The sequence below is a fragment of the Petaurus breviceps genome, unplaced genomic scaffold (assembly GCF_028583685.1).
Source record: "Petaurus breviceps papuanus isolate PSGF00001 unplaced genomic scaffold, PetGlider_PUasm1.0 224, whole genome shotgun sequence".
Classification (NCBI taxonomy): Eukaryota; Metazoa; Chordata; class Mammalia; order Diprotodontia; family Petauridae; genus Petaurus; species Petaurus breviceps.
In genome coordinates this window covers 11,735,251-11,755,282 of record NW_027185887.1, presented here as the reverse complement: position 1 = coordinate 11,755,282, position 20,032 = coordinate 11,735,251, and the positions used below count along the sequence as shown (strand labels likewise).

The 20,032-nt window shown below is 38.0% G+C and overlaps 1 protein-coding gene across 3 annotated transcripts in view; it reads right to left on the bottom strand.

Annotated features, from left to right (window-relative positions):
* The window catches only part of DCDC2 (doublecortin domain containing 2), a 223,552-nt gene extending 213,436 nt beyond the window's left edge, over positions 1 to 10,116 (bottom strand). For 2 of the 3 annotated variants that reach the window (XM_069095054.1, XM_069095055.1), the window contains exons 1-2: positions 9,680 to 10,115; positions 5,332 to 5,386 (exon numbers count right to left, since the gene is read on the bottom strand). In XM_069095054.1, coding sequence (XP_068951155.1) covers positions 5,332 to 5,386; positions 9,680 to 9,972 — 348 coding nt within the window. In that variant the 5' untranslated portion in view covers positions 9,973 to 10,115. Of the gene's footprint in view, positions 1 to 5,331; positions 5,387 to 9,679 lie in introns of all 3 variants that reach the window. The other variant, XM_069095056.1, reaches the window with a different exon arrangement.
* Between the last annotated feature and the right edge of the window lie 9,916 nt (positions 10,117 to 20,032).

Below are 20,032 nucleotides of genomic sequence, written 5' to 3'. Positions count from 1 at the left end.
TTAGGAGTGGAGTAAAGTATACTGCCACATGCTGAGGAGCAAGGAATCCTAGGACACTAGCATGACTGGGGCCATCACAACAGGTAGGGCACTCCAGACTACCATCTGTTAGTTTCCTATTTTGGCTGATTGCTCTCCTTAACTAAGTACTTTCATTGCTTGTAAGCAGATGAAAAAAAGGCAAGTTCTTTAAGTATACACTAAAACCAGCACCTTGGGTCCAAGGACCATTGCTCCACCCTAGTTACACTCTGCTGAAAGAGTTAGGGATATGTAGCCTAGGGGCAAGAAGATAAGGTAGAATGAATAGCTGTCTTTAAGTATTTGAAGGACAATCAATACAAATCAAGATTTTACTGAGCTGATTTGTCCCCAGAGGAAAAAACTAGGAGAAATTGGTAGAAATTTACAAAGAGGTAAATTTAGGCTTGCTATAAGAAAGTACTTCTGAAAAATGAGAACTCTCCAAAAGTAAAATGAGCTACATGGGGGTGGAGGGAGAAGGAAGAAATGTGGACAATCTATTCCCCCCACACTGGAGGTCTTCAAGTAAAGTTGGATGACCATTCATCAGGTATGTTGTAGAGAGAACTGATGTTTAGGCATGGAATGGACAAGATGAACTCTGAGATGATGTGATTCCGTGAAAATAAGAATTCCCTCTACAAAAGTTTTTTTGTCATGTCATCTCACAGTCAAAATGTATTTTTTCCATAGAAACAATGCTATAAACAGTGGTTGAGTTCCCAGGACATCCCACAAAAGTTTATCTAACCTATAATGTATCTAAAATACTACAGTATGACAATATATGATATACTATAGCTCAGTATATGGTACTATATAATAATATAGTATATTGCACCATAGCATATAGTATATACTAAGTTACAGTATAATCATAATACAAAAGTATTATGAAAAGTCACAATACAAAAGTAGACAACAGAGTTATTGTATATTATCATTATACAGTAATAGGGTAGGTAGATAACTTAGAAGCAACATGGCACGGTGGATAGAGAGCCAAACAGGTGTGAAAAACTGGGGTTTAAGTCCTGCCTTTGACACACTGACTGTCTTGACCCTGCACAAATCACATAACCTCTCCATGTCCCAAGCAACTGTCTTTAGGGCTATAAAATGCAGAGGAAATAATTGATCTGCTTTGGTAGAAGTTCTTACCCTGAGTTTCTTACATGGATGAAATTCCAGGTCCAGTGATAGACAGACAGACAGATAGATACATACATACAGGGATACATAGATAGACAGACAGATGGATGACTAGATTTATGTGTGCATATGTGTGTATTTGTATAAACATACACAAGAACTTAACCACCTTCTAAGACAATGTTTCTATGGGAAAATATCTTCATCTTTCTAACATAGTATGCCAGCAGCATATATTTCCCCACCAAAGCCTTGATACCCTTTGCCCCAGTATCTCTTAACTGCCAAATCTAAAGGCCTTTTTTTTTTAACTCATCTTTCTTAATCTCTTTGCAGCTTTTGAAACTATTGATCAATTACTTCTCCGAGATAGTATGGTCTCTCTAGGGTTTCATGACAGTTCTCTCTCCCAATCCTCTTCTTATCTGTCTGATTATTCCTTCTCAAAATTCTTTTCAGGTTCTTCATTCAAGGCATGTCCACCACCCATGGATGTCCCCCAAGGATCTGTCTGGGATCTTTTTTCTTCTCCCTCTGTATGATCTCACTTAGTAATTTCATTAATTCCCATTATCATCTCTTCGCAGATGATTCCCAGATATCCAGTCCTAACCTCTCTACTGAGCTCCAGTCTTGCATCGCCAATTGCTTCTTTCTGATCATCCTCCCAGTCACAAAGGCTTACAACCTGGGCATCATCCTTGATCCCTGACATTTACGCACCCCACATATTCAATCTATTTCTAGGTTTTCTTATTTCTACCTTCACATCTTTGATATACCTATTATCTGCTCACACAGTTAATGGGGGCCATCTCCAGTTGTTCTGATCTATTTCTTGCCACTGGACTTAGACAGCTCTGGAGGATAAAATGAGACTAGTGACTTTGCACAGCCCTCCCTCACTTAAATCCAATTCACTTGCAAGACTTGGCATCATCTTGGTGATGTCATTATCCTCTTTGAGAACGAAGAACAAACAACAACAACAACAACAACAACAAAGTCACTACCCTGGTCTCAAATTTCTCGTCACCTCACAACTGAACTACTGCAATGCCTTTTCATTGATCTTGTCTCACATCTTTTCTCACTTTGGTCCACCCTTCATCCCAAAGTAGCTTTCCTAACATGCAGATCTTACTATGGCACCCTCCAATTCAATAAATTCCAATGGCTCCCCTGTTACCTCCAGAATCAAATATAAAATCATCTGTTTCATATTTTAAAACCTTCACAGCCTGGTCCCTCCCTCTTTTCTCAGCATTCTTACACTTTACTCTCCTCTGTACTCTATGATCCAGCAAGACTGACCTTGCTCTCCCTCCCAGATGACTCTCCATCTCCATGTCTAGCCTTCTTACTGATTGTCTCCCATGGCTACAACATTCTTCCTCCTTACCTCCACCACCTGGTTTGCCCAGCTTCTTTCAAGACTCTGCTCAAATCCTACCTTCTCCAAGAGGTCTCAGGCAGCCTCCCCCACCATATACCCACAGTCACACAGATACTGCTAGTCATTTTTCCCTCTAAGTTTCCTTCCATTTACACTGTATATATCTTGTATATATTTCTTCACATTGTCTTTCCCCCATCAAAATATAAACAATGGGGTGGCTAATTGGAGCAGTGAATAGAGCACCAGCCCTGGAGTCAGGAGGACCTGAGTTCAAATCCAGACTCACTTAACACTTACTAGCCATGTGACCTTGGGCAAGTCACTTAACCCCAATTGCCCTGCCTTCCTCCCTCCAAAAAAAAAGCAAAAAAAAAAAAAAAACCATAAACACCTTGAGGACAGGAACCATGTTTTTGCCTTTCTTTGTATTATCTGTATTGATTGCTTACCACAATGCCTGATACCTACATAGTAGGTGCTTAATAAATGCTTGTTGATTGATTTTCTCCTCTTCCAGACAAGGTAGTTCCTGTATCCTGGGTTCGAGGAGTTGTGGCAAATGGGGTTGGGCAGGATGAAGAGCTTAATCAGGGATTTTTCCAGAAGCAACATCATAGGGATTATGAAAGAGGGGAGGATGATAGACAGGGAGAGAGATGAGGAGTAAAACACAATATATATAATGAGTTCTAAGGAAGAGTTTTAAGAAAGTTCCAAGTTCTCTGAGAGCCTGGATGGACAGTAAGAAAAGTTGGCAGGTGTCCTCAGGTCAGGGAGGCAGGGGGAGGATTGAGTGGGACAGTTTAGAGAGGTTGTGGGATTGGGTTTTCCCTCTCCTCCTTCCTCCTTCATTTCATCCCTTTGCACCTCTCCCTCTGCTTCTGGTTCCTCTCCACAATTTGCCAGTCTGACATTAGAGCCCCTACCATCAATCAGATTAAGAAGAAACACTGGGGAGTAGAAGAGGATCAGGAATCATGAAAACAGCACTAGGGCTCCAAGTAATGGCAGGATGGGCAAGTAAGAAAAGAGGAGAAGAAAATCTGTAACAAGAGGACAGAAGGGAAATTCCTGTGGCCACCAAGGTGAGGCAGATATTTTATACACACACACACACACACACACACACACACGAGATATAAATAGATAGATATACTATGACAGGTCAACTGATGTCCCCAATAAGAAAGACCAAAAAGCATACATTAATTAGGGTTTTTGTTTCTGCTTCTGTTACTAAAGATAATTAGCAACATGGTCTATTTTTATTAAATACATCAGACTCAGAAGTAATTATGTTTAAATTTTGCAAGACTGCTTGAATTTTGTAATTTTATATTTCACAGGAGGAATCCATGCTCACTCAATACTTTCCTACATTGACACCGATAAGCAAGCCATACAACTTGTCTTAAACTAACAAATGGCTAGCCTTCACAAATGAATTAGGATCCTCAATAATTTAGTAATTTTTATCCTGCTGCAGACAAATGTCACTGAGTTTTTAGTTTTAATGTGGACATAACATAGAAATGTATCTCCTGACCTACTTTAAGGTATGTCTGTCACTTTCACGAACAATAAGTTTGATAAACATTGAAATATTTAAGAATGCCATTGAAATAGTCATTACTTTTTTAAATTTCTTAACACAAATTAAAATGTTGGTTATTTGTGAAGCTGTACTTAGAAATAGCATATGTTCCAAATAATTTTAATAATAAAATGCATTCTTCCCCCAGTCTTTCATATACTATACATTTATTTTTATTCCTTTATCAATAAAAGTTATATATACATGATGTGAGAAGAAAGCATTCTCCCTAGGAATGCTGAAGGGATGTTACAATTTTTTTTCTGTCTACTGTTCACCTGTGACAAACCCAAAGATGTTATTTCTTACACACAGTAAAAATGATAAGGAAAAGTTTCAGTTACTAGACAGAATTCTAGAAAAGATTACACCTCCATCTCTTCTTCTGACTCTATGTTGACTAGCCTTTCTTTTTATTTTCATAAGTAAAATGATGAAACTTTTCTACACGGTTCCCAAAAGTCCTCCTGAGATTTTAGAGATTTTGGTATTTTAAATGTGTTTGTTAATCATGGTTTGTTCCAAAAGAACAAAGAAGCCTGTACCTTTGTCAAAGTTCAACTTTGCCGTTTTCATAAAACTGGGTAATTCTCTGGACTTCTAAGAACAAGTCCAGTGAAGCATCTAGAACTGACAGGCTACTTTTAAATGTTCCTTCACTTGATTAAGCAAATGAGCATAAAGCACAAAATTAAAGGGATAAAGTCAAAATATAAAGGGACTGTCAGTTCAAAAACCTATCCAATCTTATTCAACTCATTACCTTTAGCACAGTCACTCATGACTCCCAGTGGAATCTTTGCTATTCCAACAACTGGGCTGTTTCTCACCATATCATTGTGGGGATAAGTGAATTGTTTAGGGAAATGAAGGAAGAGAAATAGGATTTTGTGTCAAGGTTCTGATTCCCTTCTCATTTTACAGCAAAAATTCCTAAGAATTCCACCACAAAAAATAGACAATAGGTACATAATGCCCATTGCTGCTATTATTAGATACTGCCTCATGCCCAAAGCAAGATGTGAATTGTTTAGAAGCTTGAAAAATCAGTATAACATAAAGATCACTTTCAAAATATGAACTAGTATCTTTATTTTTAAAAATGTCAAAGTGGCACCGGTATTAATTAGAACTTTAAAAAATGTAAATGTAGTAGGGTTACCTCTGAATTAACAACTTCCATTGATCTCTTCTTTGGTTCTCCTATGTCTAGGTAGCTGAAAAATAAATAAATAAAAGTCACTTTCAGAGCATTTAAATGAGATAATCAGTATATATTAACAATTAATGAAAATACAACAAACTGTGAGAGGATTTTTCAGATATATATATATATATATGTTAACCAAAGAACTGTTTAAAATTGAAATAACAAACCATATCTAAAACTTTGTGCTTTAAAAAAAAAACCTAATGGAGACAACTGCTTTCTGCATCACTGGCCAGAATTGGATAATTTCTTTTCTAAGTTTAGAGGGGTCAGAAACTTCAGATATAGATACTTTTTATTACAGAACTTACTAAACATTATTTCCATAATCATTAACTACGCAATTTATTTAGTGGATTCCTGCTTACTACATGGATTCTGATATTAAAGATGATTTATATAGGCTGATATTTTATATCTTTGTCAATGACAAAAGAAAAAGAAATGGGGATTACATTGCGCCAGGAGGCATTTAGGTAAAATAAAGTGGAGGACTTACTGATTGTGAGCACTAGAGTAACAAACCAAAGGAATACAGAATTTTTTTTAATTTCTAGAGTGCTTTAAGATTAGGTTAGATACCAATCCATCTGGCATGGTTCTGGTATACTCAGAGACAGAAGAATGGATTAGGTGACCTCTGGAGGTCCCTGTTTTTCCATTACAACAATGGTATATAGATTTATCCTTTTAAATCTGTTCCTTCTATTTCAAATGGTTCCTAGCACAGTACACACATAAGAATGCTCAATAAATATTTGTTGCAGTAAATTCACCCACTACTAATTTTTACATACTATTTCCTTTATATCATTTCATTTTCTATCATGCTGCTCTTTCTTAAAGCTTAAATCTTTCAATTATATAAAGTAGGATAAATATTTCCTTTTCTGTCTAATACTAATTTTAAAACATTTAAACAAAAAAAAATTTAAGGTCCCTTAAAGAAAAATGTACATGTATGAAAATAAGCAACCCTCTCATTCACACATATATTTAGACTGTGTACACAAGTATGCCATCTCACACCTGAGAGGTTGTTCTGTATTCCTAAGCTTCAGGAACCATTTTATGTTTTAGCCCAATCTTTCCCTATCCTTCACCCAGCCTGGAATTTTTCCAACTACCAGATACAGCAAACTGACTTCAGATCTAAAGAATCAGTAAATGTGGTGACACGGAAAAAGACTATTCTGACTAATAAAAATAACAATCTCTTGTAAAATGTAATTTCCCAGTATTCTTTAAGAATAATAAGTGACATTCATGTTACTTTAAAGTTCACCAAGCTCTTAATATATTTTATTTCTTTTGAATCTCACAACAACCCTGAGATATTCATCCCCATTTTGTAGATGAGGAAACTGAAACTCAGAGGTAAAGCAACTTTTCAAAGTGAAAAACTTTATAGGTGCCTTTGGCAGAATCTGAACTCAGGTCTTCTAGATGCCACATACAGCTGTCTTATCTATCCATTATGCCACGTTGTCTTATTGTACTCATTATAAATAGATTCCTAGAGTTTTGTTTAGATACCAAAAGCAAAACTCTAGGAATCTATCTATTAGCAAAACCATAAAATTTGGCATAAGATATTCAGGGATGAAAGTTGCTTACTTTCATTTTAAAAATATATGAGCATTGCTCTTTCACACCATTATCTCTCCACTTCCTTCCTTTCTCCCTCCAAAAATAAAACTGGTCCTGAATGAATGACAACACACAAATTACAACTTGGAACTTTTCTGGGTTTTCTTCTGCTAATTTATTTCATTATGCAAACCCATAAGTTCATTTTTTTTTAAGTTAACATTTAATTCCATTAGGATTCCATCATAATAGAAATTCTTATTTCTATATCAGTCAGCCCAAGAAAAAGACATATATGACAAAATATTCAGCAGTCAGAATCAGCTATAAATTGAAAGCAGGAATAGATGTTCTAGTCTCCCTATACTTGTAATATTTTATCTCAGAAGCATAATAATAATAACATTGTTTTATCACTCTAAGGTTTGCAAAGTGATTATATATATATATTATATATACTTATTTAATTCTCACAACCACCTTATAACGTGGGCACTACTACCTTTCCCACTTCAATGATGAAAAAACAGAACAAGAGAAGCTAAGTTACTTGTCCAGTTAGTAACTAAGGAAGAATTTGAACTCAGTCCTTGACTACAAATGCATCATTCTATCAATTGCACCACCTAGCTGCCTGACATTAAACTTCTTGTCAAGTATACTTTGCATCTATTATGATGTGCAGTGTAACTATTTGGACTAGAATGGGGATGAGGACCCTGCCCACCCCTAGACTACAGTAATATTTGTTTTCTCTTTTGATTCAAAGATTCCAAGTAACCAAAAGAGATCACTTAAAGAAATCCTAGAGATTGCTCCTTTTTTTGTATCTGTATCCCCAGTACCTGGAACATAGTGCCTGATAGATTGATTGATAGATTTCCAGACACTGAACCAGAACATTATTCCCAATGAAAACGTGGTAAACATAAAAATTATCATGTAGTGGAAAGAGTGATGAATTCAGTCATGTGGTCTGCTTTTATATGCCAGCTCTGCCAACATGTAACCTGGGTCAAATCAATAAACGTACATAAAATGAAAGATTTGGTCAAGAAGACTTCTAAGATCTCTTCTGGTTTCTGAATCTCTACTATCCTATTACTGTAACACAAACATGACACAAACAGTGTTAGGTATGTTACTAAGCACAGAAAAGAATTACACACCAGAATCTTACAGTTTTTCTACTAAAGTGGAAAGACAACTGTACTAGGACATCAGAAGAAGTGAATTAGAGACCCAGCTCTACTACAAACTGTGTAATAAGGGAAATCACTTTCCTTCTTAAGCTTCATGTCTTGATCTTGATTTGTGACTCAGATGATCTTAAAAGTCCTCTCCAGCTATAATTCTATGATCCTGTGATCTGACAGCTCTAATCTGAATAGATACATGACGAAAAATTGTTGCAAGAAGGATAATTTTGATTGGTTTGGGAAATGAGTTTTTCCCTTACCTTACACAAAAGTAAAAGCACCAGGACTGACTGTTTCTTTGATTTGAATTCAGATAAATTCAATAGTAGAGGAGGGACAACTTCATTAGTATATTAAGAGAGAGGGTTATTCTTTTTAAATTATTTATATTTCAACATTATTGAGATAGCATTACATTTTGAGCCAGAGGCAGTGTAATATTGCAGAAAGGGTAGTAACTGTGGAGTCAGAAGACCTGGATTGAAATCTCAGACACTTAGGACTTAGGTGATGCTGGGAAAGTCACTTAACCTCCTAGGACCTCTATTTCCTCACCTACTAAAAAAAAAAGAAAAAAAATGAGGGGGTTAGCCTAGAACACCTCTGAAGTTCCTTCCAGCTCTAGATCTGTATTCCTATGCCCTTGGGTCAAACTTGACTTAACCATTTACTTAATCAATCAAATAAATGACTTTGTGTTAGCCACAACTTCACTAATCCTCAATCTTATCATCTATAAAATGTGGACAATAATGTGTACTCCCCAGGTGGCTGTTATGAAGTTCAATTGTGACAATGTATATTTGACCACATTTAATCCTCAAATGAGATAATATTTAATTTAATAGTATATATAAAGTATTTTGTAACTGACAAGTTATAGAAATGTTGGGCATTACTATCTCTCATTGAAATGCGAGGAGACATAGCTGTCTTCTGTTGTGCTGGAATCAAACATTTTGAGCAAAATGAACATTTATAAAAGAAAAGAATGAAATGGAAAGAAAATAATTTTCTTCCCTCTTTCTTAATAAAGTCTCTAGTGTTTAAAGTTCTTCCCCCACAGAGTGGCATGATGTTTTAAAGTCTTCTCTTGAACAAAAAGAAATTGATCTTAAAGTATGGGGTGTTTTTTAAAGTGAAATAAGTAATAAAGAAAAGTAGAGTCCAAAATGTCAGAGCATCAAATAAGACATTCAGTTTGCTAGGATGACTATAACTGCTATATCACTCCAAAGTATCATTCCAAGGAGTTTTCTTTTACTTTATGCCCAAACTTGAAACACATTTATAATGCTGATAGACCTCCCTTGTGAATTCCTCTTTCCATTAACTCTTTCCATTTCAACCCCATTAACTTTACCATAAGAACAAAGGTCAGTTAGTATATGGAAATTCCCTCTGCCCCACTCAAAGAATTGTTGGAATTATGCAAACCCCAGTTTAGCATTTCCTAAACCGACAATATCAATAAAAAATAATATTAGTAGCCCAGGGAAAATATGACTCACTTGAGTTTCTTGAAGGCTTCCAGGCCCCCTGCCACGTAGTTCCCCCCACTCTGAATTTGGTCTAGCTTCCGGATTCGGTGGCCTGCCCGAGGGGTATAGATGTTTCGGACAGCTCCGAAGGGGGCCTGAACTCCACCTGTCACCTCCTTCAGAAAGACATCAAAACTGGACACCTTTTTCTCATGGATGACCACTCTGCGTCCAGCAAAGAAGGGGTCCCCATTGCGATACACCAGCACACTCTTCACTACTGGCTGGGTCAGGCAGTTGGATCTTGTACTGGTGCTGTTCATCTTCTACCACAAGACCACCTCCTTCCTGCTTCTTTCCTCTTGTGCTGGCTGGCTTCTTAGCAGCTGTCAGAGCCTCAGGCACAGTCTACAGCTATATTTCTATAACAATGAGTTCTTCCGAAGCCTCTCTATGACAAACACACACATACACTGAATCAACTACTTGTGGGGATAAACAAATGTAAAACTGACAGATGTCTATCTGGTATACATAATGAATAAACTGACTACACAGATTACAGGATTTAAGGAAGGTGTTTTAACTATGTCAACATAATCTATACCAATCAGCATACATATGTCCCTCTCTCAAGAGATAGACATCTACACGTATATATTCAACCATATAAAAGCACATATACATATACATATGCTTTTTAGATGAGCTATTGTGCCATATTAAATATCTATGCCAAGTACATTTTGTACCTTCTTAAATATATACATACAAATACATATACACCAAGCAATAAATGTATGTTGTACATGTGCCCCATAAAGGTTACATGCTAAGACATGCAAAACGGGATGTTTGCTAAAGGGGAGATAAGACATACATTAAACACAAAAGTTTTAATAGTTAATTTCTGTTACTCCTTCCAGGCAGTGTTATTCTCTCCTTGCTCCCTTCCTCCTACCAACTCCAAAAAGTTTAAGGCAATAAAGGTCCTGGACTGCAAACCCTAGGACTCCTTGCTTCCTCCCTCCTGCCAACTCCGAAAAGTTTAAGGTGACTGCAACACCCAGGACTCCTCTTCCTCTCTTCAGCACACTACAAGGAGGCAACAAGGCGCATCCCTGGGCAGAAGAAAGGGAAGAGAAGAGGAGAAATTGCCAAGGGCTTCCTTTTCCCCTCCCACTCGACCTACAGCAATCCTCGGACCCCTGGGCTCCCTGCTCCCAGGCACACGCAGTAGACACAAGTGCATCATTTGAATATGCAAGTATCAGAATACTTCGGCTCCCTAGGCCGGCAGAGGCGATGTGAGGGGAACTTAAGGAGAGCCCAAGCAGAAAGAATTACATACCGACACTTGCCTGGCCCGGGAGGCTGCAACCAGGTGCAGCTGGGTCTTCCGCTTAACCAGGCAAGTGGGCCTTGCCCTGGTGCTCCTCGCCAGGCGGCGGCGACGGTAGCGGCTAGAGAGGCTGCTACTGCAGGTGGCTGTTCCCCGGGAATCAGGCGCTCGCGGGGTCGTGGGCTGACTCACTAGCTCGGGCGGCTGCTGGGCTGGAGGCAGGCGGGCGGCTCGCGCGGCTGCTACGCTTGCGCTAGCGCGGCGGGCCGGCGGACTTCGCTGCTGCTGCTGTTCCTACTGCTGTTCCGGCTACTCTACAGCACGAGGGCTGCCTAGACCCATGAGGGAACGGAGTTGTTATTTTCCGCCGTTTCCATAGCAACCGCAGCAACGCGCAGGGAGCGGAGTCCGCAAACTATACCCGGTGGCGTGCTTGGGTCCCCAGGGAGGGCGACAGAGACACGTCCCCTGCTTGTCCCGGGGCCTGTCAGAGAGACAAGGTTTCTGGGAAAGCAAAGCATGGGGCACCTAAAAGTTTTCCTTGTGGCATCAATCAGTCCACAAGGATGCATTGAGCCTCCATTGTGTGGCTATCACTATTAGCCATTACTGGAATATAGAAGAGGGACAGGAGGTAGGATCATCAAAGGATTGAGTTGGAAGCTATTTTAGAGATCATTTAATCAGACTTCTCTCATTATTACAAATGGGGAAACTGAGACTTAACGAGTAAAAGTGAGATGGACACGAGATGCAGAATGAAATACATTTTTGGACACGAGCAATGAGGGAATTTTACATATTTATTACAAGGTTTGGGAGGTTGGATTTGTTTGTTTGTTTCATTTTGGGGCCAGAGAAGTGTGAAAGAGAGTAAGTAAATGTTTGCTGATTTAAAAAAAAAAACTCACCAAAAGTCACACATATGTGGAGAGCTTCCCCAGCCCTTCTCACACACACACTTTACATCATACCTGGGTGTCTGTTTTCCTGAGCAATTAGGTTTTGTGAGGGTGCTCAAGGGCAGCCACATTTTCTTGGGAGAGGTTGGTTGCAAGAAAGATGTTTTCTATAGTATATAGTTCCCTAAAAAATAAATAAGTATAAAAACAGAGAAGCCTCCCCAGTCATATTTCTGCCATGGGATCCTGGAATATAAATGACTGACATGTATTTTTGATCGACTTTGTTGTGGAGTAATAATCTGAATGTGTAAAATTACTGTATGGCATCACAAAACTCAGCAGTCTTGAAAGTTGTTTATAGTTGGTAAACAGGGGAGCAGTTTTGAGTTGGTGGTGGGGAAAGAGACTGGCTGACTGAATGAATATTGAAAGGTTAATGGAAGAGAGTGAGCAGGGAGATAAGAGTACTTGAGGAGACCTAAATTTGAACCTTGTCTCAAATGGGGCACCTCAGCAAAGTGACCAGAGGCAAGTCAACATTAATAATAAAAACTAGCATTTATATAGTGCTTTAAAGTTTGCAAAGTGCTTCACAACTATTATGTTATACTCACAACAACCCTGGAATGGGGATGCTATTGTTATCCCCATTTTACAGCTCAGGAAACTGAGGCTGATAGGGCTTAAGTGACTTGCCCAGGATCACACATCCAATACCTTTCTATGGCTGGATTTGAACTCAGGTTTTCCTGACTCAGGTACAGCGCTCTTAAGTGTTAATTTTTTTTTTATGATAAAACTGGCTTCATGTGGAGCTTCATTTACTACCCAACATCTTTCAAATCTATCTCAAATCAAATCTTTCAAATCACTGCCTAAGCATGCTTAAGAGCCTCTAAATTCCTCATCTATAAAATGGGGTTGAAAGTAATACTTGTAATTGTTACCACTTAAGGTTGTGCACTTTGCTAATCTTAAAGCATTATACAAATGGGAATTATTATTTTTAAGTTTAGTACAATAATATGAGGGATAGGCATGGTATAATGGATGTGGAGCTAGTCTGAGAGACACAAAAATCTGAGTTCAAATTCTCAAGCTGTGTGAGCTCCTTGAGGACAGGGACTGTCTTTTGTGTTTTTTCACATCTCTAGCACTTAATACAGTGCTTGGCACTGTAGTAAGCAATTAAAAAATATTTATTGACTGACCCTGGGCAAGTCACAGTCTCACCCCTACACCCTGAAACTCTCTTAGGTATCAGAGCCCATGCTGATCTAATTGATGGAGGTATTTATTTCATCATAGAATTCCTTATGTCATTGAAAGCAATGGAATATAGTGCAAAGGATAGTGGTTTGGAAGTCAGGGGACTTCAATCCCCCTGAAATTTACTTCCTGTTTGGCCTTGGGTACCTCTTGGCCTTGGTGTCAATTATAAAATTAAGAGTTGCCCTGGATGGCCCCTGAAGTCCCTTTTAGCTCAGTATCTATAATCTTTTGAAATCACAGATCCAATTTTCCTCTTCCTCCCCCCCCCCAAAAGTATCAAATATACATTTGAGAGATATTGAGTAGTAAATGAAGCTCTACATGTAACTAGTTTTATCATTTAAAGGCAAACAAATGCCAATGTTGCCTTCAGACCAACCTCCAGAAGGGTTTTCAGACTAGGTTCACTAACCTCCAATATTCTTAGAGAGGGAAAGAAAATGTGATTATACCTTTTTTAGTTGATGTCCCCAAATCCAAGCTCTTACTTCTAGACCTTACCTTAATACTGTTCAATAATGTGAAGAATAGCATGAAAGTGTTATCCAACTTCAAAAAGTAATCAAATTAATAAATAATATAAATATTTGGGGCAGCTAGGTGGCATAGTAGATAAAATGCCAGGCCTGAAATCTGGAAGACCTGGGTTCAAATCCAGACCAAGACACTTACCAGCATGACCCTGGGCAAGTTACTTCACCCTGCTTACCTCAGTTCCCTCGTCTGTAAAATAAGCTGGAGAAGGAAATGGCAAACCACCCCAGTATCTTTGCCAAAAAAAAAAACCAAACCCAAATGGGGTCACAAAGAATCAGACGTGATGAAACAACTGAACAACAACAAATATTTGATAAACAACAAGATGATAACTGTGCATGTCTGGAAAGAAAATATATGACCACCTTCTTCACGCCTACATACGTTCAAAAAAGACATTAATTCATTGACGGAATATTCACTAAGTGTCCACTCTATGCAATTCAGGGTTCCTGGTGCTAGAAAAGATTCAAAATAAGACAAGGTCCCTGAACTCAAGGATCATATAATTATATCTCTGTCTTTTCCCTGTGGCAATTTAAGATACAAGTGAAATTCCACATTGATTGTATTTTGAACTCTTTTCATATGTGTTATTAGCACCTTTGCACTTTTTTTTTCTATTTCAAGCCCTAAAATACCAACAAGTTCAACTTCTTGAGAAACACTTCTCATTAAGTCTCTACCAGCTGAATGAGGATAGCAGTTAATGAAGAAAGCCCCTGGACTTGTCTGCACAGGCTAGTTCAGTTGATTCAGATAACAACTGATTGACTTTCTGTAGAGAAAAATTTTCTCATGGACATGCAATACATCCACAACCTTAATGAGCACTCTTGAAAATACATGCCACTAATCTCAAGAGGAATCAAAGGAGAAAGTCTGGATGACTCAGCAAAATCCACCACTAGAAAAACTCAAGTCATATGTCCTACATAGCATGGTCAAAAGACAACTATAGGAACACCAACACAATATTATTATTATTATAATTCTAAAGAGTGGAAAGAAGATTATTTCTGATGTAGCATATGATCATTGGCCCACAACAGTATAGATCTAAATAAAAAATAGCTTATAAGTCTGTTTTTACCTCAACTTAAAAATAGGCAGTTTTTCTTTTTCATTTTCATTGTTGTATGAGGATGTGTATTTGTAAATCAGCAGAAAGCTCGGGAATTAAGTATTATAAAAGGTGTAAGTGTTATTACATTTCTTCAGATTATTAGTTGCCATTTACACTATAAGATTCCCCAGCTGAGCATGACTTTTTCTTACAATAAAGCTTCTTAGCAACCAGGACAGTGACATATACAGGAGAGATGTTTAATGATTTTTTCATGCTGCTGTTCCCTGCCAAAAATCATAGTCTTCATATGTGGCAGAGAGTAACTTATTTTAAAATGTTGAACAAATGCATTACTACTACAAATACCTACCACCACTATCCCATTGCATAGTCTCCCGAGTACAAATGAAAATGTGATGTCCAAATTCATTGTTACTGTAGAACTTTCTGGTATAGTTGGGAGACCTAAGGGTATGAGTGCAGCTGAGTTCAGTAAGAGGTGGTCTGCTACAAGAGTAGATAAAGTGCTAGACCTGGAGTCAAATAGTTGTTGTTCTGTCATGTCCAACTCTACATTGACCCCACTTGGTGTTTTCTTAGCAAAGATATTAAAGTGGTCTACCTTCTCCAGCTCATTTTACAGATGAGGAAACTGAGGCAAACAGAGTGACGTGATTAGGCCAGGATCACACAGCTAGTAAATGTCTAAGCTGGATTTGAACTCAGGTCTTCCTAAATCCAGGCCACTCCAGCCACTGTGCCACCTAGCTACCCCCAGACAGAGGAGGGTGCTGTGAACACACTGTGTTCAAATCCAACCTCAGACACTTAAACCTCTGCCTCAATTGCCAAATCTTTAAAGTGGGAATAATAAACTACTTCTCAGGATCGATGGGAGTATTAAATGAAACAATGATTGTGAAGTGCCTGGCATATTGTAGATTTTATATAGCTGTTAACTATAATTATTATTAAGAAGTAAAATTCAGAAACAACTTAGCCATTATATTCACATTCCCTTGCATTGCATCATCTGACTGTTACCATAAAATCAGTCAAGTCAACAAAGATGTATTAGGCACTAGTGGCTAGCCAATGTTTTTTAGAATGCAAGCTCCTAAAGGGTAGGGACAGTTTTTACTTTTTTTCTTTGAATTTCCAGTGCTTAGTATAGCATTTGGTACATAGTAAATGCTTAGTAAGTATTTTCTGATTGATTGAATGGGTGAGTGATTGTTGATAGGAAAGCTGGAAGAAATATAAAAAACATGGCCCTACCATGAAGGAGCTCAAGGGACAAGATTAACATCTAGCAGTGAAAAATAACAGACACAAGACAAAATGTAATAAAGATCTAAGTTGTGTCTTATATCTGCTGCACCAGGTATAGCAGTAGTAAGCAGCTGTCTGTGCCCTTCTTACTCCTACTCTCCCAACTTCAAGTAGGCCTCTGAAGTCCTCAAGTAGGAAAATCCCTAACGTCCTTTGAAAGTCTCTTAGTTATGTTGAGGAAGCTACAGCTCATGTTTTTGCATTGTCATGGGTCTATGAGGATTGAGCAGGGCATCCCTTAGTAGCTAGAGAATCATTATTCTACATTTTCTCCAATAAAATCTCTCACAGAGTATGTGATCCGGATTTCCAGATATGCGGTAAGGATGAAGGAACAAAACAGGGGTTCTGTGTAGCCCTTGTCTCCATGCCTGTGAGCCTACGGCCTGACCAAAAAAAAACAACAACAAAACTGGGATTTCTCTAAAGCTCCTTTCCCTGTCCTGTAAAACATATGCCCAGGGGCCTGATCTGAGTGTGTGGTGATTTGGGGAATCCCATAAGGACATAATTAAGGAGTCCTTCTAATGGGGGAAGGCCCATGAGACAAAATCATTGTAGGTTAACGATGGGGACAGGTACCGATCCTGGATGAGTGGGGCAAGTGAACTGCTAGTAGTTCCTTCTTCCTCCGAGGATACAAGAAGCTGTCTGAGGTTCACAAAGAATTTTCAGATATTGGAGAGAATGATTCATGGTATCTGAGTCTTTTTTTGCCAAGAAGGTGAATTGAAGCTCTGATACATAATATCTATCTCTGTCCAAGAACAATGAAGGCCACAGGATCATAGATACAGAACTAGGAGACCTCAAAGGCCTTTTAGAGACCATCATATAAGTCATTGAGTCCAACTACTTCAATTTATATGTAAGGAAACTGAGGCACAGCAAAATTAAGGGAATCACAAATCTAGTATGGATCTGACATGGTAGCTAAACCTAAGTCTTCCTGACTCCAGCTCCTTTTCCCTTTGCCATATCCACTATATCATGTTGCCTTTCTAGTCTTGAAGTGAAATATGGATGATAACTTGTCAGTTATGTGGAGAAGGGAATTCTTAATCGGGTATATGTTGGCCTAGATCTCTGAAGTTCCTTTTAATACTGATAATCCGTGACACTGGTAAAAAAAATTTTTTTTTGAGAAGAATGTATGTGTGTATTTGTGCACATGGTTCTGTATGTAGATTACATTGTTATATCAAGATATATGTGTATGCAGACATGTATTAATCACTTACTGTATACAAACCACTGGGCTAAATGTTGGGCATACAAGGATACACTGGTTCTAAATGGGGGTAGTAATGTAGTCAAACATAGACTACATAGTAGTATAGACATGACCTAAAGAATTTAAATAATAATAGTAATAGCTACCATTTACATAACACTATGTGCCAGACAGTGTTAAGCACATCACAAATATTATCTTATTTACTATATACTGTAGGAGGTTTTAGATCTAACTCAGATGTAAAGGCCTAGTGATAAGGCAAATGGTAATTCATCTTCCTTAGTGTCATTCCATTTTTTTAAAATCTCATCTACTTTTAATGTTGAACCATTTGGCATGGTGCCAAGGGCTTTGGTGGTGAAACTTTCTTTTCTGGGTCTTTCCTGGCTCTGGTTGTGGAAGAGGCTGCTGAGAGAGCACCTGCAAGGGCAGTTGCCAGGTCACATTACCATAAGGGTTGATTCCCTGAATGATGGATGTGGAGGCTGGGACATAATTCCCAATAGTAGCCTGGAGGGTTATTCTTGGGAACAGGGTCCTGGGCTATTTCCATTGAGGGGTAAGGGGAAGTTTGACCTGCCTGGCACATGCCATCTCCTGCCTGTCCCTCAGGGCTCCTTGCTGCTTTAGCTAGGCTTGCTTGCTGCAAAGAGAAAAAACATTAAGAAACCCCAAAGGACCTAAGCAAAGATTAAAAAAGAAAGATTAGAAACTATAAAGTGGATCTCAGTGGATTTCACAAGAAAATTTTATTTGTGTTTTTGGGCTTTGTTTTTAACTTACTATTCTGTTTAAGTATCACTTCTACTCTATCATCTACACAAACACACCCATTTCTAGGCATCCAACACCAAGAGATATTAATGGAGTTATTTTACCAGTTAGGCCACATGAACACTAAAACAATTATCATGGGGACTCATCAGCTCTCCATAGATCTTGATAGCATTTAACTAACCAACTAGAGGATTCCCTTTTCTCCACTGAATCCTAACACACCAGGAAAAAGAAAATTATCTAAGATTTTCAGTGGGGGAAATCACTACAGGCAAATTTTTTGGAATCAGCAATCATCAAAGATGGGCTAATCATAACTCTTCATACTGACAGGGTAGCTACAAGACTGGATTCTAACAAATAGTTCCTGCCCTTAAAAAGAGGATATTGGAGTAAAAATGACCCCTAAGAGTTTTAATGTTTTATAATATTACACATAGACATGACCTAAAAAAAATTATTAATAATAATAGTACTAGCTGAAATTCATATAGTACTTACTAGATGCCAGATGCTGTGCTAAGCAGTTTACAAATATTATCTCATTTGATTGTCACAACAACCCAGGAAGAGGAAACTGAGACAAAGAGGTTAAGTGACTTGCCTGAGATCACATAGCTAGTGTTGGAGGCTGCATTTGAACCCAGGATTTTTTAAACTATATATGTGTACATGATACACACATACATATATAAAGTGTGTGTATATTGTATATTATATATACATATTTCAAGGACACATATATTTTTCATGACTATATCCCATTTTTAGCTCTGAACTTATCTCATGATTTGGAGTGATTGGCACTAGCTATAGAACATATCAAATAAGTAAATAATGTGTAATGTAGATATATTTTCAGTGAAACTTAAAATGTACATCCAGAAGCTTCTTCTAAAGTCTGTTTTTTAATCTGATAAATTAATAAAGCCTTACTATGATGCCTTATCATGGTAAGTAGGCATTTCTTGGTTCCTTAAGGCTATGCGAGAAAAAAACAAGATTTAGAAGTTTCTACCATGCTGGGAAAACTACTCTTTTTTTTTTTTTTTAAGCAATTGGGGTTAAGTAACTTGCTCAAGGTTACACGGCCAGTTATTTCTGAGTGTGGTGCTGAGTGTCTGAGCCCGGGATTCTATCTCCAGGTCGTCCCAACACTGGAGCCGGTGCTCTTACTCGCTGAGCCACCTGGCCGCCCCTGGGAAAACTACTCTGATCCCAGTTGCAGAGTTTGTCTGCTTTATGAGAGTCAGTCTAGCAAAGTGAGAAGCTCATCACCACTGATGACTCTTCTGTCTATGACCACCCTTGCAACAACAAAAAATACAAAATTATGTGACTCCCTACCTCTTCTGTATTTGTAACAATATACTAGCAGAAAAGGAGACAGAGAGTGCTAAAAAGTACACTCTTTTTCAACCCCCCTATAAACATTAACTTAACTGTTGGGACTCTAAGTGTAAGACCTTTGTCCAGTGACCAGTAAGTGTGTATACTATTAAAACAATTCTCGACTTTTCTCACATCATATATCCCTCTTTGACAGGCTGATGAAGTCTACTGACCCATTTTCAAAATAATGTTTTAAGTAATTAAGGGAAATGTTAAATTCTAGTGACAAATTAGTGAAAATAAAAATGGAAGTTTTTTTCCCTCCAAGTTGTTCGCAGACCCCCTGAAATCTATCCATGGTTCTCAGCCATGAGCCCAAAGTTAAAAACCACTATACTAGAAGAACTGAATCACATCAATTTTTACATTCTCAATATGAATAAAACTGGAAGACAAAAGTAAGTTGCAGCTAAATGGAAGTACTGTTCTTAGGTCCTCCTTGAAGACTTAACTTTGGTTATGTATCTAAAGGCAACAAGAAACAGTATTTCATGGGATATATGGTAATCTATAATATAGA